This window comes from Corapipo altera, unplaced genomic scaffold (assembly GCF_003945725.1).
Source record: "Corapipo altera isolate COAL_440 unplaced genomic scaffold, ASM394572v1 0, whole genome shotgun sequence".
Classification (NCBI taxonomy): Eukaryota; Metazoa; Chordata; class Aves; order Passeriformes; family Pipridae; genus Corapipo; species Corapipo altera.
Genome location: NW_020884872.1, coordinates 23,587,178 through 23,611,514, shown reverse-complemented (window position 1 = coordinate 23,611,514; position 24,337 = coordinate 23,587,178). Strand labels below are relative to the sequence as shown.

The following is a 24,337-nucleotide window of genomic DNA, read 5'->3' as shown; positions in this document are numbered from 1 at the left end:
GAAGACTCCACAACCTCTCCAGGCAATCTGTTCCAATGCTCTGTCATCCACACAATAAAGAAGTTGTTTCTCGTGTTCAGATGGAACTTTCTGTGCATTAGTTTCTGCTCCTCGCCCCTTGTCCTAGCGCTTGGCACCATCGAGAAGAGCCTGGCTACATCCTTTTGACACCCTCCCTTCAGATAATTATAGACATTGATCAGGTTCCCTCTCAGTTGTTCTTCCCCAGATGTAGGGCCCTGCATTTGCACTTGTTGAATTTCAGACAATTCTTCTCTGCCCATCTCTCCACACTGTCGAGGTCCCTCTGAAGGGCTGCACAGCCCTCTGGGGTATTGGCCACTCCTCCCAGCTTTGTGTCATCAGTGACCTTGCTGAGGAGGCATCTGCCCCTTCATCCAGGCCACTGATGAGTAGGTTAAACAATGCTGGGTGCAGTATTGGACCCTGAGGGACACCGCTAGTAACAGGCCTCCAACTAGACCCTGTCCCCTCTGGGATATGCTATTCAGCCAGTTTTTATCTATAAAATATTTATCAGCTTTTTATCAGCTTTTTGTCAGCTTTTACCTACAAAGAGAAAAACTCTTTGCTAACTAGCTGATAAAACAACATGACTTCTACTTACTAGCAGGCAGGAAACATAATATTAAGATTTTCTCAAGCATATATATCTAATTAGCTCTCCTTCCCACAGAAAAGAAAAACAATATTTCACAAGAGTTCACAGACATTCTTAAACCCCCATATATGAAAAGTCCTCTTGCAGAATGAGTCAGGAATTCTTAAAACATTGTCTTAAGTTATTTCATTACTTATTTGGATTACTAGATCCAACTTTGACAATGTGCAGTCAATTACCTTGAAATTTAGGCAACCATGAGTGCTAGTCCCTTATCTACAAAGCTGAAAATCAGCATATTTATTTGAAATGGAAGTAAACTTTGAAGAGTTAAGAGTCTTGGGAAGAAACTCACCCAGACTATTTTGGTAACAATAAAATCAGTAGAAAAGGGAATCTTTAGATAGATGAGCGACGATAAATATAAATAATTAAAAACCAAATAATTATAAGCACCTGTGAGAAATTTTAATAGCTTCCTTCTAATCCCATTCCAGGGGCCAGTTACGGCAAAATAGTTTCTCCACAGTCAATTTTTTAAAAATAATATCAAGATGAATAAAGTAATAAACCTCAGACCTTGCAACTAGCATCTAGGGTTACAATTTAGTAAAAACTAGACAAAATTATAAGTAAGTTTTTATGGACGAGAACATTTCTAAAGGTGTATTATCTCACTTAACAACATCACCAAAATTCTTGCTTTATACCTATTGAATGATACTGTACAGTAATGAATTCACTGGATTCTGGCAACACTTCTGTCCTATACTTCATACCTTTACATCTCTGTCTTTGCAGCTTTTCACAAATCATCTCCCCTTCCCTTAGAACTAATTATAATCATCGCTTTTATTTTGTCTGAAACCTGTCACAGGTTATTTCATAGTAAATCTAAATCAATATTAAAGAACAAAATCAAGTATTTCCACCATAAAAGTTAAACATGGATAACTGGTTTCCTCAAAAATCAAAGATCAAATGTTTCTCTTAGAGTTACTAAGCCAATAAATCTAAATTTATTGCTTCATAAATTCTCACTGAAGTGGGGTGGAAGTACATTTAAGCTGCCTCACAACAAAATGAGAACTGAGTTAGAAACCTTATTCCAGGTTTCTGAACAAGGCTTCATCCCGTCTGATAAGTAGTAACTCTGTCAGTTTCCAACCGGGGAATGAAGCGTAGCCTGAAATGTATCACGCTTCTTTAGTCACATAAGTTAATGTCTTGGGTAAATCTCTACACAGAGGTTTATTAAAACTTCACCAAACTGGAGATATGCTGCTGCTAACTGATACAGTTGCTCAGATGTATATGAAGTAAATCTGAATCACAAACCACAGATTCATTCACTAATCCAACTTGCATCTAGAACTGTGTTATGCCTTGATTTACTACTCTGGGGTAAACAATAGGATTAGACTGGACCAAAAAAAAAAAGGCTAACTCAACTAACTCAACTGAGATTGAAATATCAGTGAAGGATGGTCAATTTAATTTTCACTTAAAATAAGCTAGTTAGTTTCAAGTTTGGAAAGGGATCTGAGGTTGATTTTGACCTGCTAAAATTTAATATGTCTTGTCAGTACTACCAATTAATCCTGAGCTGGTTAGCTTCCTATAACCAGCCTAAATGAAGAAATCTCTCTTTTCAAGAATAGGTATATTACGTGGCCAGAGGAGACTTGCAAATTCCTCATTCCTGACAACATCAAATAGCTGTTCTGTTCTAGCTAGCACTTACAGCATCACATTGTCTTCAAGTTACCTAACAGGTAAAAATAGTTACCTCTTCTACCTACTGATTGCACTAAAAGGAGACTACAAGGTAAACAATATACAAACAAGTCTGACTTTCAATATTTGAAGATCCTATGATATCTAGAAATTATAAATTTATATTAACGACAGAGATATACAACACCCTATTCTGAAAGACTGTGAGATATCCAATGTCAAACTGCGAAATTACACATTGAAAAATTTTAATAGATTTTTAATACACTGATTCTAAATTTCTTTCTCAACAACCACTACAAAAAAGCTCACTGTAGTTAGCAATGCCTGAGATGGATTGTTTGTCACAGACATTCAGCAAACTAAGCTCATGTTCCATAAGTTCCAGGGATGAATGAGGAAGAATTGTGACCACATGCTGCTGTCCTTCCCTATTACAAACAGACTATTTCAAGTTAGGACATGGATTGGAAAGTTGCTCTGGCTTGGTGTCAGAAACAGACAAGTAAAATCACTCTGTGTTACTGGCAAACCTTTCTTTTGCCTCCAGTAGGAAGCTAGGCACTCTGGTGGGATACATAATGACAAAACATTTTTAGGTGCAGAAAGCTCTGAGTTACTCAGGCATGTTAGCATTTTCCATTAGCTACATCCATAGAAGAGAAATGTGATTTGGTCTACAAATAGGAATAAAAATAAGATTGTGAAGTCCTCAAACTCTAAAAGAGGGAACCTCGTAACTATTGGTCCTATTAAGCCAATGCAGATATGATATAAGAGAAACATTCTTTTTTGAAAGTTCTGCATCTGTCATTTGTGTATTTACCATTTAAAAATATGCCAAGACACTTGAATTTTGCGTTCATAATAAAGCTCAGCTAACCATGTGAGATGTTGAACCTTGATTAAGTCATATGCATATGATCATCTAATTAGGTCCACTGTCTTAGTTTGTTACTTTGATTCTACTGAGATTTCTTTTTGTTTCTTGTTTCTTTGTTTCTTGACTGCTCCACTGATGCATATTAATTAGCACTCATTTTTCCAAGACACCACACTGGATAGCAAAAGCATTGAACTTAGTAGATGATAACCTAGAGAACATTCTTAAAACATTTCATTCAGTGATATTTATACTTTTTTTTTTTGAAGGCCTTTGAATAAAATTCTGTTTTTAATACCCTGTTCTAAGGTCACTGTTTTGGGAAGAAAGAACAAGTATATTTCACAGTAAAAAAACACCAGGCAGTGTTTTGCATGTGGAAAGACTGTCATTCTGTACTGTCAACTCTTAAAAGGCTACTAATTTCAACCAGTAACCTTGATTACTGCATATAGTACCATGTCCCCCTATACAAGCAAATAAATAAACAGATGTGTTACAGAAGAAACAACTTGAAGGAATGGTCAATGCCTCAAAGATCCAAGTATCATGGTCATACTCTCATAAAATGCTTTAAAATTCTATCACTATGCAATAAATTCCTCCACTTAATGGAATTATGTTTCTTTTATGGATCTGGATTCGAACAGTAAATCGTACACCTACTAGTTTATAATGGCACTCCTACCTGTCAGTGTCATCTTGATTTTGAAGATAGCAGTTGATTGTGTTGACTAAAAAGCTAAATAGACGACCATATAGGGATTTTGCCAAGAGATCCCGGTAAAAATCTGCAATCTCTATAGTGTGCCTCCGTACAATCATGTCTCCTATGAGAGAAAGCAGAAAATGGAGATGAAAGCATGCTGTGAAGTTCGCCTTAAGTAATTTTAGTTACAGTAAATTTAGCTACAGTTACTTCTCCTTTGCCAAACATTTACACAGTGTTAGTTTTTCTTCTGAAGCCTCCAGTGCAAGATGAGAAGACTGTCAACACTCAAAAGATTTTCAGTTTGGAAATACGTGCCTTTATACTTTCTTCAAAAGAAATGTGTATGAGTACCACAGAGAACTAGAATTTTACTGAATATATTTTTTCAGATTTTTTTTTTCCAAGACACTCCTGTTGACTTTAGTTCTCACTAATATTCTCTATTAATATCTAATCTGTTATCTTGACACACTTCTGTAAGATGAATCAAGTTAGTAGCCTGTCAGCATCACAATGTGAAACTCCTTTGCTGCATATTACAAAGACATTTCTAATTTGGTGGTCCAGTCTGATTTACTGCATGACAGACAATCCTACATATTCCTCAGAGAAAATATTTACAAGGTCATACAAGACATAAGAAATAAAAATCATCAGTTTTTAAAATTCTCAAATCAGATGGATCAGAATGCCACCAGGGCCGATCTACGAGAATTTAAGCTTGGAAAAGATTACCTTTAAAATACTGAACATCAGTTGTTAAGGCTGAAGCGAGTTCATCCGGTGAAACCTGTAGCATTCCTGCCACTGAAATGAAAAGAAAATTTAAAGAAGGACTGATTTGGGCTATACTGCATATTTAATTTCTTATAACAGATTTTCTTCTGTAGATGCTATTTTTGAATAGTGAAAGAATCCACACATTAAAGGGTGTTGTCATAGGAGTAATCAAAATTAATGAACACAAAATCTGATTACTATGATCAGTACTTTGTGAAGTTTGAACATATCTGTATATTACATTACAGCTTTCTTTCCCCTTTAAAGATTACTAAGGACATTCCCCAGGGTTTGGTAGACTTTCTCTCCTACTAGAATTAAGGTATGCTACTTATTGACATTCTGTATCCATAAGCCACTTGGAGGAGATTTGTAAGTGATCAAGAGGGCAAACTTCAAAGCATGGAAACAAGAGACCCTTTTAAGACACGGACTTTGAATGTAAGGAATTCAATTCAAAGCAAATTGTTCAGCTGTTGACAAGTAGTGCAAAAGTACTTTAAAAGAAGATGGCACTGTTCAATTTCTTTTGGCAAATGATAGCATTAAAAATGACATTTAATTAGATAATTTCCGACACTGGCATTTTATTTCATCCCATAAAAATCTGTAGTTTATGAAACATCCAAGTCAATTGGATACTATCTTGCCACAGTAACATGAAATTTCAGAAGTAATTTTATTTTGTCTCCCTGGAATTATGTTTCCATCTGTCGGTGGAACAGCGCAACTGTCCTGTTGTGGGACCAAGTAGGCAATGCTCCAAGGTCATGTCCTACTGACCTTGTTCCAGTAGCTGCAGGTCTGACACAAATGCTGTCTCAGCGTCTGTCAGAGCCGTAAAGCGAACGTCTCCAAGATGCAGAATTGCTGAGAGAATTACAAACAGGTTCTCCACCTCCTGCACGTATTTTATGCAGAATTAAAGATAAAGAAGAGATCTGTTGGGCACATCAGTGAAAGGCAATGCTTTATAAAAACACAAATTCTACTAGATTGTATCACTGGCATTTCCTAAGTTAAAAAGTATTCATGTGTGAATTGTTAACAGGAAATTTGGATTTAGAAATCAAACTGGAACCTATTTAGGATATACACCAACAAAATTACCTTTTATTCCTTTTGTTTTAATGTAAGTCACATAAACTGCTAGGTTAAGAAAGTTTTTCAGAATATGATTCAAATACTTAAATATCTTTAACAGATGCATTATTTCTGCAAGAAATAAACATATCATGTCCATAGAGAATTTCAAAAGAGACAATTTCTGTATCTGGGAACAGCAAGGTTTGTTTTTTCCTCAGGCAACTGCATTCACAAATAAAGTGTCTAGCTCTAAATTATAACAGGTTTTTGGTAGTAAAAGCTGTAGTTAAGGTCTTAAAGAAACAAAAGCAACCTCCCTTGCCCTCATACTTTCCCTCCATGACTACATGCTCTTTTCTGATGTCTCCAATATTATGAAGCAGTAATCTTTAAGGGCAGATTTTTCCTAGCCTAATTTTTATCACAGCAAGAGGAAAACTAACTTTCTTGGGTTGTTTTGGTTTGGTTGTTTATTTTTAAAATATTTTTAAATCCAAGAAAAAATATGATCCATGACATATGAACCTTAAACATTAAGATATAGAAAGCATTGTGCATTTTTGGAAGTTTTTTTAAGGTTTTTTTGAGGGTTTTTTTAAGTGCTTCTTTACAATTGTAAAATGAGAAACCTGATATCCACTACAACATTACATGCCATTATGCACAGCAAAGTTAATTGATAATTTTAAAAATATTTTTTAAAAATAGTACCCAATTCTACCCAATTCTACCGAAACTGAAGAAGTGATGGTGAGAACTCTCACCACAATTTGCAGAATAAGATTAAAAAATACACTACTAATGAAATATTTGACCAACACATCCTCTTTATTCCCAAGTTTTCTTCTTCTTTTCTTCTTGTTCCTTTCCCCAATAACTATCAAAGGCCACTAAAAAAGTCTTTCTGGGATAGACTATAGCACCAACACTGTTTAAGTAAGTTTTATTCATACATTTTTAGACAAGAACTTCAATCTCTTACTGTATGAGACAGATATTAATAGGGCAACAGTATATTTTTCTATTACACAATACCAAAGCTGAAGATTCAAAAAGACCCAGTATATAAAGGTGAAGTCTGAACAAGACAACTCCTAAAATAAAAGAACTGTCATGTTAATATGGCATTTAAACCAGGCTGCTATACCCTGCTCCTTGGGATGATATCTTAGGCAAGATGAAATGGCACACTAGTACAGCATACTCCTTGTTTGTAAGTTAGATCATTCAGAAATGATTTGGGAATGACTGTACAAGACTGAACGGCAGAGGGCTGGGATAGCTGTTTATTCTGGTGATTTCAGTAAGCCCTCAGGTTTACTTCATATTCCAGATTCTCGAACACTTTCTCAGTGTGCTCTAAGATGTGTGTTCCCTCACCTTTAAAACAATTGTTTTTAATAAAAATTAACATATTTTTGAAGATACCATTAAAAACTGCTAAGGAATCTTTATGTAATTCTTCAAAAAGATAATTTATCATTAAATGTGACTAGATAGTCAAGGAATAATACATACAGACCTTTCCATGTACCTCAGAAGTAATGGGTAGAAATTTTAGGAATGTGTTTTACATATTCCGCTCTAATCTTCAATGCAGGAGATCAGTGTGCAGCACTCCAGAGTTACAAAGATTTCTAGCCTCCTAAATAATTATTCTAACACTGTCTGAATACAGAGGAGATTTAAAGATCGTTTACACTTTTTTAGGTTGTATATTTACACACATTATATGAGTTCTCATATTCATCCCTCCATTTCCTCTAATTTCCATTACACTTCTGTCCTCCAAAACCTCTTCTTGATTAATTTTCCAAATTATCTTCATTTGTTTTATAGGATAAAAGACAAACATAAGGCCTATCTTCTTGTTGCTTTTGAGGAGTTAAGGTAGCTCTTTCAGGTTACCCAGTTCTAATTTTCTTTGACTAAATATTTATTTACTTCTTTTCAGGTACTGTTAGCATATGTGTGTTTCACAAAATTAAAAAAGACAGGGAGATAATCAAGAAGAGGAAAAAATGCCTGTGGATTTTATGAGATGTCTGTCACATGGGATTTGATTGTTTCTTTTTCTGTGTAATTTAATTGTTCAGAGTATTATACCTTGCAGCTGTTTAGTGAATCTTTAAGAATTAAAAAGATTTACATTGTTGGTTCTGTGTCTAATTAAAAGTGATTATAGCAATTTCTCTGGAGTGAGCTAGTACTGTATATTGTTTCAAGCTCTTAAACAACAGGGGGAAAAAAAAAAAGCAAACCAAAAAAAGCACTTCTTTTCCCTCCAAAAGGTTATCAGAGAGAGTTCCATATGGCCTGTTTTTAACTAGTATGATGATTTTAGCCACAAATAACATAAACTCGTGTAACTCACCAGGTTATTAAATCCCAGAGCACCTAGAGCTTGTTTTAGTAGGATTAATTTCTCCCTGTTTTGAGGGTTGGCTGTTGACATCGTCTCTTCCAGTACAGTCTGGTTTAGATACCTGCAGAGAGGAAAAACAGCATATATGGCATTTACAAGGCTGGTGCATGATCAAACTTTTGAAGTTAAAATCTAGCTTTGTATTTCTAAGCAGAGGTTTATAACAGATTTTTCTCAGCCTCTGGAGAGAACAGTACCAGTAACAGAATATTCTGTATTTCTTTCTTAAACTTTTGCTTAAGACCCCCCCCCAGCCCCAACTTTAGCCCTATGTGTAAGCCAAAACTTCAGATTGAATTTATATCATTGCCAGTTTTGCCATTCTTGCACTACCAGAGATTCCCCTTCAGAAGGAATATTTGAAGAGAACCTCTGATAACTCTGACTGCTAGGGAATAGATCAGCTCTTAACTGCCACTATCATCATTCATTCCCTTAGCAGCTGAACGGATGACAGGTATACTCAGTATCTCTGTAACTAAGAAGTAACTAAGTACATGGAGTAGTAACTGTACAGCCCTTAAGTTGTACTGGTTCGCACACCGTGAAGCAAAAGGAAATTCTACGAACCTTCTCAAAAATAATGATTAGAGAGAGAGACACCTAGTGCAGCAGCTAACTCAGGAAAGAGAAACACAGAAGAAACATAAGAAGTAATAACACAAAACAGATTAAACAAAAACTACAGTAAAACAGATTAATGAAAAGTGCAGTAATCTAACTTTTACAACACTGTATTTTAACCCTCTTGAAATATGTCTATGAGCCGTATTTTTTAAAGTATTCAGGTATCTTCATACAGCTGAAATCACTAAGAATGAGGAGTCTGAATATTTGACGGGATCTGACTTTTAGTTACATCATGCAGGGAATGTAAGAAGATGTTTTCTTTTATCATTAGTATTAAATTATCATTAGCATTAAAATACACATTCATCACACAATCTACACTCTTCACAAACATCACTTACATAAACAAAAGAATTCACCACATCTATATCCAAATAACACCATCACTACACAACAAAGGTGGACAATTTACACACACACTGCCCCTCATCCCTTCATCAGAATTACAACAAAAATTCCCCACAATCATTCTGCTCTCTACCAATGTTCGGTCCATGATCTGTCAGGCAAATATGGGAAACAAGACAGGTTTAAATTTTGGCAATGCTCGTTTATAATCCTATTCTAATAGCTCTATAGAGGAGACATAATTTCAAATTAAAACTCCTCCTAGTACAGAAGGTCTGGCAATGCTCTAGTAAAGGTGGCCTTTTATGTGAATGTGTGTAGAAAGAATTATTTAGTATTTGCACTTTTCTATCAGATAATGAGGTTTAAGTGGTACACACAAGGAAACACGAAGTGCACTTTTAGTGGACCAATACCAGATTTAAAGTGTTGATTTCCCTTGCAGTGATAATGACATAAGTTACCCCAGCAAGTGGGCAGAAGAAGAATGATGGGGGGGGAAAAAATGTGTGCTTGGGTGCATAAGCACTTTTTGCAACCACTGGCGGACCCAGTCAGCAGATACCTCAACTACAAACAAGCCTCACATCAGTGGATAAAGCTGGTGAATTAACACTGCCATTGAGAACGTGGGTCTCTGAACATCATTGCCAGTGCTCAGCTCTGGTTCCTGGAGGTTACTAAAAGCATCAATTCTGTCAGAATCAGGTAGATACAAATGACAGCACAGCTGTCAAATCAGCTAGAGCAGATGATATAAAGTATAGGTCAGCTTTATGTTTTGGTTTGGTTGGTTGGTTGGGTTTTTTTTCCTGGGTTTTTTTATATTGCCTGTAGGTTCAAAAGGAGCCTAGAATACACCTGATACTGAATCTGGCATAGAACCTATTGGTATAAAGGTTAATCCATCAGAAAATTTTCCAGTGTTCTGAACTGTTGCATGAGCTTATATCAGTACATGTTATGCATTATGTGTCAGTGGAATTTTTGATCCATAATTAGGAGATTTACAGAAGCAGCTACTCTGCTGTCAAAATATCCTATTGTTGAATAGTTGGAAGAGTTGGAAACATATGGTTATTTTTGTAAAAAACCCTCCCCCTGGATGGTGTTCTCCCTAAATAACTCTTTGTCTCTCTCTCTGTACTAAGCAAGTAGTCTTTCCTGTCCTGTGAAGAGAATATTCTACACTTCTCCTTTTTAAGCAACCCCATTTAACCATCATTTTTTAGCACAGTTGAAGTGCCAGTGGGTACTGATGTTGCAAAAGGATGTGTGAACACTACCAACACATATGAAAGCAGGATGCAGCACAGCAGAGTGATGCAGAACATTCAGTTCCTGAGAGGAAAGAGCTGAGCTGTGATATGAACCAACACGCGTCAGTTCTTGCCTTCAGCACAACCACTTCTTGCTGATGCAGCAGGGGGCAAACTGGGCACCTGCCAAACCAGGTGCCTGTGGCTCTAGCAACCCATCCATAAACTGCAGCATCTGCTGGGACATGCCTGTTGGAAGAGAATCTGACTTTCCCAGTAATACATGTCCTAAAGATTTAATCAGCAGATGTACTGGTGCCCTTGGAAACGGATGCAGTTGGACATTTTCTAAGGTGTACTTCAATTTAGAATCAGTTTCCCCAGTCTAAAAGCAATTAAATTCTTCTAGAACGTTTCATGAGACCCACTCATTTTCCAAATTATTTATGCACTAATGAAATAAGCAAAATTGCTTTGAAGATATGCACATTCATTAGATGTTTATACTATGGAGTATATGCATACTAAGGATGGATTAATTGTATAGAGTACTTGGGACTGTTGATGGATATCGTACAACTCTAACAAAAACATCTTCTCAACTTCTAAACTTCACAAACTTCTAAATAGTCTTTTTTTAAATTTTAGAAAACTAAAATTTCAGAGAAATTAAGAAAAACTGATACAAACAGTTTACAAAATCACCAACAGGAAATTTCCTGACACTTTGATCACCTTCTATGTGCTAGACACCAAAGAAAACCTCTTTCAGAATTTTTTTTTTTATACCTTCAAAATACCTAGGGAAATAGTATTATTGGTAAGTCAGGAAATGTTCAGCAGTTTTTTTAGAAAGAGCTGGGGCACTGAGCCAAACTTCTGAAATTGATGAAGACATCCCATGCAAGTTGTATCAAAATTATTGTCAAGATACATGCTATGGTCACTACCAACATCTCTCCAAGCTAATTCAACTTAGCTTGATTTTGTATCTAGACAAGAAATGGTTTGTACATGAAACTATTTATTATTAAGTTTACCAGGATGACTGAAAAATAATCCTTTCTTGCACATAATCACTCAGAGAGGTAAAATTTTTATTCTACTGGTTTTGAGGTAAAAGTGTACACTAAATGATCTCAAGTTTACATTAGTTAGATTTTAGTTTATACTGTATGAAGTGAAAAAAGGGAAGGGCTGTAAGTCACAATGGAAACTTTGCTTATTCCAGATATCATCCCAACGCAGAAAACCACAAGTTTAAAAATTTGGGAATGATAGAATTATCTTCCTGGTAAGAAATGGGAACATGAACGCGAAGACAGATAAAACTGCCCTGTCATTAGCTTACAAACCAGTTGAGTTTTCTGTTTCTTCTGTGCAGCTGTTGCAATAGATTTTCTAAGAAACTGTCTGTCTTCACAGTAGATTCTGTCTTGATACAAAGAGTTGGACCAGATTTCTGGAGGCCCCTTTCAAACCAAGGCCAAAGGAAAATAAAATTTTTCTCTGTTTATACTTCTTTAATTGGTGAAAGAAAAAAACCAAATACCCAAATGCATGAGAAGAGCTGAATGTCATAATCTGTTCTCTTTTTGAGATATCTGGTCAACTGGTTACTCTGAGGAAGTACAACATCTATGTTGTGCTTTCTTCTGCTGATTCACTTGTCCACATCTCATTTCTCTGCTACTAGTAGGATAACTCTTAACTAACGCCGAGAGAAACAGTAGGAGTAGGAGTATCAACTATTCTAGCATGACTGGCCACAGGATCTAGTACATTTATTTTGCTAAAAGGAATTCAAGAATAGAAGGTAAAGAATTTACATGGAAGAAGTAAAGAATTAATATTTAAGATAAACTAATCTCTATGTCATAAAAATGACATAGAGATAAAACTCTTTATATTCATTTACTAATTCAAAATAGCTATTAAAACTGAAATTCTGATACTTCAAATTCATTTATCCAAGCAAGAATGTTTTTGTTTTCTCTTAAAGAACAAAAAAATACATTTTTTTTTTTTTTTTAATATCATGCTGTAAGCATGTGGAAACCTCTCATGCAGGTTCTCCAAAACTACTATGTGCTAACCAATTAAAGAAATTTAGAAGAAAGAAATGAAACCAGGCTATTTCAAAACATCATCTTCCTCCTGAATATGATTTTCTGCATACATCTCCAATTACATAGAGTGTGAGAGTGTCTTTCTAATTATGATGATAGACAGGAAACAGGACTGACTTGTCTCTTGCTTTGTACGAATTGCTCAATGTGTCAGCTTTATAGGCAACTGGTATGTGCCCATAACCTAGAGAAGAGCATATCATGCATATACTTCCAATATGCCTACTGGAAGTATTCATACACTTCTAATATTGTAAAGGCTTTTATTACAGTTTGACATTAAAAAGTGTCATTAAAAAGTACACACAAGTATCCTCTCAATGCTAGTTTCTATAAAATGTTGCATCAATTGTTCTAAAAACAGACACAGACCATGCCCACCATGACATCATATTTAGTGATTTCAGGCCACTGGAACAAGAAAGAAGACTTTTTTTCTTTTTTTCTTGTGAGGTTTACATGTACTGTGAAGTTGAATAATGATTTATTTCACCACTGTTATTGTCCTAATTCAGCCAAATATTTATGTGTAACCAACTTCAAACCAATGCTTCATCTCACTGATTTCAGTTGAATCTTAGTATAGTAAGAAATGTCAATATGAAGTACAACTGAAAGTTATAGGTTAACGCTCTATGTTGAGCTCTGGTTTACTAAGAAAGAAAGAAAGGCAGATACAGTGTGTGAGACTGAAGGAAATAAGTAGTACTGGAGACCTAGATTTCAAGCTGTTGCAAGCATTGCCTACATAACTTCTAGGCATATGACCTTATCGTACATTTGCTTCTACAACATGCAATGCAGATTCCAAAGACACACAAAGATTCCTGAACTATAACTGTATGAACCAGATGTAGTATAGAAAACATGGTAAGTGAAGCTATTTAGCTCAGATGAAGCCCCAACACAGCTATGGACTTTTTCCTTGACAGCATCTGAGGTATCTCTGATACACTTCACAATGAGCCTCACAGACTTAGCTTTTGCCTCTACCTGTCTTTATATACAGTCTAAACCAAAAAATTATTAGAAAATCTTCATGAGTTGATGCTTTGTTGCTAGAAAATTCTCAAAAGAGCCAATGTCATAGGAGGATAAAGCAGTATTTCATAATCAGGTTCCAGCTTTAACACAATCGATATGTATGTTGTGGGTGTCATTTAATGTGACATTGTATTAAGAAGCATGGATTAACAAGCTAAATCCCTTCCTTCCCCTTATTAGTGCTGCCTAATGAACCGTGTACTTGCACAATCATGTGAAAGTGTGTGGCTTTTTCCTTTGCAGTTTGCATCCCTCCTTCCCAGTCAGTTCAGGGTTGTAGTTCTGATTAAGCACAATGGTTGCCACTAAAAATCCAACATTACCAGATCAGTTGATTTTTACTCTAAGTTCTGGTGGAAATCAGAGTATCTCAGATGTGTGTTAGTTACAGACAAAGTATGACTATTTAAAAACCACTTTTCTTACAACTAGGTCAGTTTACAGTACTCACATTAAATATTTGTAAGGTCTTCCTCTGAAATACATAAGTTTTCTAAAAGGTTAGCTATTCCTGTGACTACTTGCTAAATGCTAAGACACAATTTAGGTATAGCTAAACATTGGACTTAAGGACTGTTTCGCCAGACTAAAAAGTAATGACTTCATAGCTTTACATATGTTTTCAAAACTGCTGGGATGAAGGATATCGAATGTATAAAACCAAAACATTACCTTTGAAAAATAAATTCCACTAATCTATACTCTATTTACAAACTCACAGAATAAGAAATTATAACAAACATTTTAGTATTCTTAGATATCTCATGTGAATATGAGAAGACAACGTATTCTGCTTAGTGAGGAAAAGCTGCCTTGTTCTTAGCACTGTTTGATATGTAAACAGGAACGAGATAAAGACAAAGCAAAACAGTTGACATCAATGAAGTAAATGACATTTAAAGAACATGATAATTAATAGCTTCTGGCTTTTTTTTTTCTGAGGGAAAAAGGGCATATATTACTGCCTTTTTTTCCTTTGTCTCCAGTTTTTAAACCAGCACTGAGCTGGAGTTACTGCTAACCATTTAAGTGTGCATATTTCTGCTCATAAGTACAGCAATAACGCACCAAACCCAGCATTTAAAAATAGGAATGGCTTTGTTAATGTCAGGAGGTAAAGTATCAGTACATTATTAATTAATTAAACACTGTAGACAGATTTGGTGACAGCCAGAACACAGCTCTTACTTTTATTTCTCTGACAAAATAACAAGTTAAGTGTTTTGTAAACTGTTTTTAGCACAGAAAGCTTGTATTAACCCGTGTGTTGTTCAGTAAATAGTTTTGCCTTGATATTTTCATAAGATGAAATTTCAAATAATTCTGTAAGACTACATGTACTACATGAAGTATATAAGTTTTTCAGACAATGGATATACTCAAATGGAAAGCAAAGAAATACATCTTGGTCTTTATCCTGAAAATGCCAAATGTTGTTAGGTTACAATCAGGTATGCTTTTTTTTCCCTTCTAATTATATTAATATTCTTGCAGAATAGGTTGAGACCACAGATTCAAGCATTCTGTTTCTAAAATTACATAAAAATGTAAATTTAGAATTATTCCATTCAAGAAAAAAATGAATGTACAACAAGAGTGACTCAAAATAGAATTTTTCACACCTCTAATGATATTACAAGAATTAATAAATACAGTATACCTTCTAGTACTGTTTATCTTATTCATGATTCAGTATTTTATAGGACAGAATCACTCAGGAGATCATAATTCTGTGATCTATCACTTTAAAAGCATAATTTTTAAGTTTAATATACAGTAAATAAGGGGCATAATGATGAATACTGAGCATTGCTGAAGATGTAAAAAAATAAGCAGCTTGCATGCAAGTGCAAACTGGTCCAATCCATGTCCTGAAATGCTTCAAAAATTCTGTTTGAACTTTGCTCCTAAAACTAAGAGTAATTTTGTATTCCTGTGTTCAGACTTACTTTGGAATTAGTTGCCAGGCAGATGTCATTAAGTTTATGAGCCTCAAAGGCATTTCTCTACCAGTGCTGGCTACTTTCAAAAGCTGATTCACTAAATAAGGCTTACTGGGTTAAGAGCCACAATATCTGATCTAAACTTTAAAAAGTGCTCTGGGAATCTGCTTATAACTTTCACCAGTATGCAGTTAAAACATTGATAAAATAATTCAAAATTATTTCATATAACTCCTGATTGTAGTTCACGGAGCTGTTTCAGATCAGCAGCCTTACAAGAAGTCCTCTTCTTCCTGTATATGCAGCCATGACTATGTGTATTCAGGTGTGTTTACTAAACAAGTAATTCTGAACAGTAAGATCCATTTAAGGCACTTTTAACTTGGTCCAAAAAAGTTAAGGTCTCCCCAAGTTACTAGTCACTCTAGTGACTTTTGAAATACTGTGAAGTATACATTGTTTACTTATTAATGAGTCGGGTTTTTTAAGAAGGATTAGTACAATTAACTAATTAATCAATTGCAATTATTTGCCTTTCATGGGCTAAGAAAGTCTCACACAATACATGAATATGAGTTGGTGCAGTACCAGCCTTTACACTAATTTACTTTGTTCTACAAAGCAAGATTATTCTCTTTTCAACTATAGATGACACAAATTCGTACGTATTTATATATGTTATTTATTTAGCAATCAACAATCCACAACCTATTCCATTAAATAATTTTTTTCCTATTTAATATTATCACTTTCATTATTAATTTTTACAGTGAAAGACTACGAACTTATTTTACAAGTGGTTATCACTTTTCTTAGTCTTCATGATCCTCATCTTGGGTGAAAACAGATCACAAAACTGGTGTTAGTGTACCAGTATCAAAATAAACTTTGCATTTTCTAAGTAGGTTTAATACTAAGCTGCAATGACAGCTCGGTAAACTGATTTCTATCCATTTAATGATTTAGTTATGTTAAAATTTTATAAAGGTTAAAGCAGAAATTAGAGGGTGTCAGCAATTTCATAAGCCATAAATTACACTTCTCTGCAATTATGGTTATAAATGCAGTTTGCTTCTCAAATGGTATTTCTACATTGTTTCAGCGCCATTTTTCGCCATTTCAGTCAGTAGAAAATTTGTAGTAAATTTTTTATTTCAGAGGACTTCTTTGATTTGCGTAGTTCTTTGTGCAGACTGCATCTGTTCTAACAATTTTTCTCACCCGTATTACTACTATACAAGAAATGTTTAAACTTCCAATCAGATAAGCGTAAGACTTATTAGCCTATTTAGGTCACAGATAAAAATCCTAGAATCTTAGAATCACTTAGGCTGGAAAATGCCTTTAAGATCAATGAGTCTAAAGTCCCGAACCTCATGCATGTTTCTTCCTTGAAACACTCTGGACCCATTCAGCTCTCCCCAGGGTATCTCCTTGCGTGATCCAGAGTACTGTTTACAGAGCTCTTTTAAAAATACAGCTTTCCCTGGTTAGATAGGCTAATATATGTCTATGTAATATGTACATACATATATATATTTATATATTAGCACATGATATTATATGTCCTAATATATAATCAATAAGTACCTCAAAAAGACTCTGTACTATTTTACATCTGTTGGCTGCTAATCAAAGGTGACTTAAACCCTTGAAATTATACTCGAAACTGGCTTTGTTTCCTTTTGATATCAACCACTGAGTACAGCAGTTTCATATAATTTATGCTGTACTGTACTATGTTGCAGCAATAACACTTTGTGCCATGATTCCAAGAGATGGGTCATAAACTAACTGGAAACAGATGAGACCTATACATAGAATAAAAAAGTTTCAAAGATCACCTGGGTAATCCTTGATTCAGTGCAAGATGTTCCCACACTGTTCTGTCCTGCATTGTACTGCATAAAATAAATTCAGAAGCCAGACTAGTAGAGTCGCTACTTTTAGGAGTTGTATAAAACTAAGATCCTAACATCCTTTGGCCATTACCACTCAAATAGTATATTCAGAAAATTTTAATTTGTTTACTTGTATGCTTTAGACAAAACTCAGTTGGAATACCTAACTACAAAAAACAGTGTGCAAATCCAGGAATTAAAGGGAATTGTGAATGGCACTAATTTGACACAATCATGTTTAACTTCAGAGTTGAGGTAATTTTGAGTTATGATTAATGAAAGAACTAGAGGATAAAAACTATGCTGTGCTTTGGGGTGACTTTGCCTGATTTACCTAGAGAGAGCTGGCTACAGTAACTCCAGTGCAGTGAAAAACTACAAGGGAGGTCAGGGAGCTCAGAGAAGACAGCAAGTTCAAACAACGTTGACTGGTATTATCTCCATTAGATCTAATGCTGAGATGAGCTGGGTTCAATGACTGGGGCTTCCACATGTCAATAAAAATTTATTAAATGACCCATTCCTGACTGGAAAGTCATCTACAGTAATTGTATCAGGATGATTTCAAGAGGGACTTTTGAAATATAAATTGCAGAACTGTGTTATCACTCTAGATTTATGCAACATAATAGCTAAGTGGTTTCAGAAGCTGAATTCACTGAATCTCCTGCCACATATGAGATGATTAGCATCCTAGTAAAGTGCAGAGACATATTTTGTACTTAAAGTAAAAGCGAAATTAACTTTTCTACCATTTATATAAGTGAGTAATCATATCTGCTTTTAAGCTAGGGTTTCTACAGTAATTTCATCCCTTGGAGTTACATCCATTTTCAATCTGACGTGAAATACTAGTGGGTTGCCTAAACACTCAGCACTTAATTTCTTCAACAGAAGACCAAATTTAACCTGAATATTATATATACGCATATATCTCTATATATCTATATATATTGTCCATAGATCTCTGGAGATCCCTTTTTTTTTTTTCCTAACAAAAGCTTGAACTTGGCTCAGAAACTTTAAGGGGTAAGATACTCATCGACAGAAGTCACAACAAATTGGAAAATCATAAATATAAAAAATTATATTTATTTTTCCATTTGCTTTCTCCATTTAAAGCAATTTATTCCAAACAAGGTTTTATTGTACGTGTAGTTTTCTGTTAAAACTACTGAAGACAGATGTCTTCAGTAGACTCTAAAGATCCCAGTGCTCCTAGTTACCAGATTGGTTTCTTTTTTTTTTTTTTTTTTGATTAAACAGATTTCAGGTTTTTCTTGCCTCCTACTATTTATCTTTCATGCCACAGACAGATTATTCTCCTTTTATTTTCTGCACCTGTTTCCATATCGTATTTACCCCAAAAGAGACAAGAAAGACAAAGCCTCTCTCGAAGAAATAGCAAACGGTATCATGCCAAGTCAAATGAAATAAATGCAAGTTTGTGAAATAAAACTAAACATGCAAAAGTAAAGAGACTAGAGCTAAAAAAAGACAAAAGTCAGAGTGTTTTTATATGGTTTGATGTAATTTTTTCTGTTCTGAACTGACACTGAGAAAATGTAAAATACCAAATATCAGATATCTGAGTTCCTCTAGGACAATACAAAAATACAAGGAAGAGTGCCTTGGCTCTACCTTAATTATGTACTACTATAAACATACAATTCGTTCCTGAGAAAACATCATTTGTTCATTTACACAGTTAGTCCTACAGGTTCACCTTTATAGAACTACAGTGGAGAGAAAAACAGTTGTTGAAAAGAGAGGTAATCAAAATAAATTATTTCTTTACCTCTGAGACTCTGTCAATGGAGGACTGTACATCCTCTGCCACTAGTCAATCAATATGTATGAAGCATAATACAATGAAGACGGGATTTTAAACATCAAATGAAGAAAAATACCCAGAGGAATATGAGTTTCAGATTTGCACTCTCAAACGAAGCAGAATTTCTACAGCATTTATTCTGAAAGCCAGATAAATAACAAGTCCACCTGGGACCTCAGACAAAGACCCTGAGCTAAGTCTAAGATTTATTTTACTACCTTTTCTTTGCTAAATAAAAATTCTTCTTGAACTTCAGGTAAATTAATGATTATTCAACATCACTGGAGATATATTTTCTTAAAGGATCCTTTGGGAATAAAGCAGTAATATCAAAAGCAGTTAATGTCAAAACTGGAATAAATAAATTAAACATCAAAATCCAAAGCTCAGTTACTGCATCTTTCAAGAGAAAAATACTGCTTTGGATATCTTGACATATAATTAGAATGCAACTATGCAGGTGTGTATGTATCTAACCCTGAAGTCAGGATGAACCACTCAAAACAATTGCCCAGCCAGGTCTCAAAACAAATATTGTGAAATAAAATTAATAACATAGAGGTATACCTTATGTATGAAGTGTAGGTATCTGCAAACAGAAAAAATAACCACTTATTTGTAAAATAAAGCAGATGACACAAATTAGTATCTCAGTTTTGTTTTGAAAACCTAAGCCAGGATCCCGATTATCTCTTCTGTATTTGCACTGCCAACCTCCTAGTAATGTATCTTCTAGGACATGCCTATTCACAAATGTCTCTCAGAAAGGAGATTTAAGACAGAGGAAATGGAGTCAATTTTCAGAAAAAACACTGTATATTAATATTAACACTGACACTAATGTTAGCTTTTCAAGAATATTAAGGTGCACAGTGATGATCTTAGGGAGGAAGATTTAGTCTACATCGTCCAGTCACCACATTTCCCCCGCTAAAAAACACTGAAAAATTTCTTAGCTACTGTACACTAATAAATTCCTCAGAGTTCCATCTAATTTTCATTAAAACATGACAGTCTTAGCCTAAAATATGAGTGACTAAATAGAAAAGCTAGCTGAACAGAAGTGAGGTACATGAATAAGAAAAATGAGATGAATTAGAACACAGACTAACAAATCAATAGTTTTGATTACGGTTGGGTTTTTTAAAATCAACAGTAGATGAAAAAATTCCCCAAACTTACGCTCTGTTCTATTTTTCAGTCTCAGAATGTCTGAAATATGTATTGCAAAATGTTACATTAGAATTAAATAAAATTAGTTTTGGTTAATCAATATCACTTTGAAACGTGAAGTTGTATCTTAATACAATATATAATACAGTTTCTGGTGTCCATCCTCAACAAAAGTAAGTGATTTAGTCATCACTATTACTATCTGGCATAAAAACCCACACATCAGTCATTTACTGGAGTTGCCTCTCAACAGTTCCTTCTTTGAAGTGCAAAGATCAACACTGAGGTTTGAAGATCATGGTCCAAGAGATTAATGGAGCCTGAACTTCAAAGAAAGAATAGGACAAGAGAAAAAGAGTTAAGGAAAAAAAAACCCAACTCGTTCCTTTTGGTTCAATTCCTGCTCATAAAAAGAATAAACCAAGTTGAATAAGGTTATGAATGCTGTTTACTCAGAAAACCTGCATGAACAAGGAAGACAAAGGAAAAGTGAAGAAGGTAAGAGTATTAGGATAAAGACTAAAATAACTTTTCAAACTAAAGTTGAAATAAAAGGAAACTGGAGGTTGATGTCATAAGAGGGCACGGAAAAAATCTGCTAAAGAGAACTATGGGAAAGCACATTTTGCTGGAATATGCATATGATCTACATGCAGTAAAGATAGTTCAATCTCAAAACAGGAATCAGTTAAAAAGTTCAGACATCAGTAAATACAGGCTAAACAGGAAAAGAATACACAGAAAGCAGCAAAAGTAAACAAAACAAACAAAAAAAGTACAAAAGACAACAGAGAAAATTTAGAAAATTCTTTTCACGTTACAATTATTCCAGATTACACAGATATAAAACTCACTAAAGCAAGTTTAAACCTGCTCCAAAATCTCATTAAATATATCTGCTTTGTATCTCTCTCCATTACCTTCCTAATAACTAACTGATTTGGTTTAGCTGTCAGACATCACTGGAATGTAAGTAAATGGAATTGCCTCATTACATTCAGAATCTACAGATCTTGTCCTTAAAATAGTACTATTTGTTGTGAATCAGATTTTCACAGTAGTATTGTATGAGGATAGCCAAGAAACAAATGTTCACAGTTAAAGCTTTTAAATAGAAGTAAATTATATAAGGAAGATGTAAACTGATGGAAGTGTATAATTTTTATACTATTTGCAGTCGAAACACAACAAAACAAAACAAACCCAAACTATTTTCACTTTTATTTAGGGTTTCACTTATCCATACTTACTTATTGTAGTAAAACAAATTCCAACAAAATTAACTTAAAGATAACTCCCTCCATTTTTTAAATCTGCTTGAAACTGTATCTTCATACTACTCCATTATTTCGAAGGTTTTTCAAGTGTGCTTGAAAAATTTTTATATCCCTATGGTCCTCTGCTCACTAGGCATGCTAATATACATACCTTGCACTACATGTATCACTGCATATAACTGTTAACTTACTTAAAATGCAAGCTTTTTGAAGAAAAGGACTGTGCTGCACATAAATAAGTCAGGACAAGAAAACTTGCACAGAACGAGAAAAACACAGATTTACTTGTTCAACCAGAACTTGAATGTTTGTTTCCAATTTAAGAGACCTCCTTGGAAGATCTCTTGGGAAGAAGAACTAGAAGGACTTGACCGTCAGTTGCAGGGATGGTGAGCTTAAACATCGCCTGCCACAGCTTTGCTCTTCTCCTGCGCCAGTATCACCCATAATGGAAAAGTGAAATACAGCAGAGGAACCTTAAGTCTGATCTTTACCATTCTCCTAAAATTAAATACAATGAATTCCACTTTCCCGATTGCCTGGAGCTTTATTCTGTCAGCAGAGTTTTAAAACAAAGTTGATCCTCAACAGTAAAGTTCATGAAGTCTCAACACTAGTCTCTACTGGGGTGAAACTCAAATTTTGATACAACTAACTTATGCTGAGTTTCATCACACAAAGTGATGAAAGTAGTCTGATAAAGTGATGTAACTTGGCACTTCATATAGAAACTTTTATTCCAGCAGGACTATCATTCATGGGAAAATCTGATGTAACCCTTACAGATCTAGTTGCTTCATTCACAACATTTAGATTCAACTAATTTTGTAACTTAAGCCTAACATTTCCTTGGATTTTCCTCCAGTCGTCATACACCAATATCAGTATCAGGCAAGTAAAAAAATTATCTATTAGGCTTGAATACAAGGAAACAGCATGGAACATCAGAGGACTGGAACACCTCTAAATTGACTATTTTTCCAATTATGTGGAGAAAATTAAAAAAAAAAATAATAATGGAAAAAATTTTTCCTCTATGAATTTACCTTTCATTGTTAGACTGAGACAGCAAGGTTTGTAGACAAATGGCACAGATATGGAAAATTGTTAGTTTCAAGATTATAATCTCTGTTTCACTTTTAATTAGAAAATAATCAAATGATTGGGAAAACAAAAAAAGCATCCAAAGATAAAAGGAAAGAAAAGAAAAGAGAGAGAGAGGGTATGGAAATGTGCACTGTCTTCCTAGCTTTATATATATAGCAGTCAGAAAACACAGAGGTTGCCTCCTGAGTATGCTGAAAAGGGGAAATCTGTGGTAACTGGCTACTCACAGTCTTGAAAATTTACATCTTGAGCTCTTCTATGTAAGGGAAGGAAAGAGTAGGGATCAATATGGATGATACTAGACTAACCATTATTTTTTACACATTGTATTAGTGCTTGCTAGAGAAGATGATGACTGGAAACACAAAAAAATCAGACATAAGGCTCTATCTACTGGAATCTTTACTATACCATTCACTTTAGCACACTGTAATTTTTAAACCTTTTTTGAGGACCAACCTTATAATTTAGAGAGGGAAATTATTTCCTCACTGATCAAGGTTCAGATCAGCTTAAACTTTGATGAGAAATTCAGTTACTTCACTAAAAGATTTTTATTGACAAGAGAGTATCTGCACCGAAAACTGGTAAAAAAAGATACATCAGTTCTGTGAACTGATCTACAGCTGTTGGTGCAGAAGAGTTTCGCTGCTTTTTAAGGGGTGTGAGAAACATCACAGGCAGAGAGCACACAATACAGTGCACATCATTGTTCTATGGCCAAAAGGAAAGTTCACACATCTGGGATCAGAAGTTTGACAATGTAAACACAAAAAAATACATGTCCTGACCACAGTCCTGCTTCTGCACGAATGTGTATATTAACACTGTTCCCAGCTTGAAGTTGCTCACTTTTTTTTTACAGTACAATCAATTTGGAGAACTAGCAATCTTGTTTAAACTGAAAAAGGTGACATCAAGTTGAACAGTTGCCAAACCCACCATCTTTTCTGAAGCCATTTCCTAGAGTTAAGTGGTCTTAAGTTATAGTTCTAATATACATATACAAATGTAAGGACATGATTTTTAATGACAGTATGTTTGATTATCTTACTTGTATGTATTACACAAAGACATAAATGTAAGGACATGATTTTTAATAACAATATGTTTGATTATCTTACATGTATATATTACACAAAGACATTCTTACATTGTTATATATACCACAGCTCTGAAATAGAAATGTTAATATGAAACAGGTATTTCCACTTATCTTCAGTAAGATTTTTCCCACATATTTTCTTTCCTGTCATTCTGATCTCTTCTTTCCAGTCCTTTCTTCACCAGAGTAAAGACCATTTACAAACAAATCTATCACCCTTGTCACTTCTCGTATTGCTCTCTGTTTCACATTGATTGCAAGATTCATCACTAAGGTAGCACCTACAGTAACTACGAGGCTACATAAGCTAGTACATACTATTATTGTGAGACTAAACTTCAC

General features: G+C 34.6%; 1 protein-coding gene across 4 annotated transcripts in view; it reads right to left on the bottom strand.

The window, feature by feature from the left end:
- The window catches only part of MYO16 (myosin XVI), a 360,224-nt gene that overhangs the window by 123,485 nt on the left and 212,402 nt on the right, over window positions 1-24,337 (bottom strand). For all 4 annotated transcript variants that reach the window (XM_027639720.1, XM_027639708.1, XM_027639698.1 and 1 more), the window contains exons 17-20: window positions 8,195-8,306; window positions 5,518-5,635; window positions 4,690-4,761; window positions 3,931-4,072 (exon numbers count right to left, since the gene is read on the bottom strand). In XM_027639720.1, the coding sequence (XP_027495521.1) occupies window positions 3,931-4,072; window positions 4,690-4,761; window positions 5,518-5,635; window positions 8,195-8,306 (444 nt within the window). The remainder of the gene's footprint in view (window positions 1-3,930; window positions 4,073-4,689; window positions 4,762-5,517; window positions 5,636-8,194; window positions 8,307-24,337) is intronic.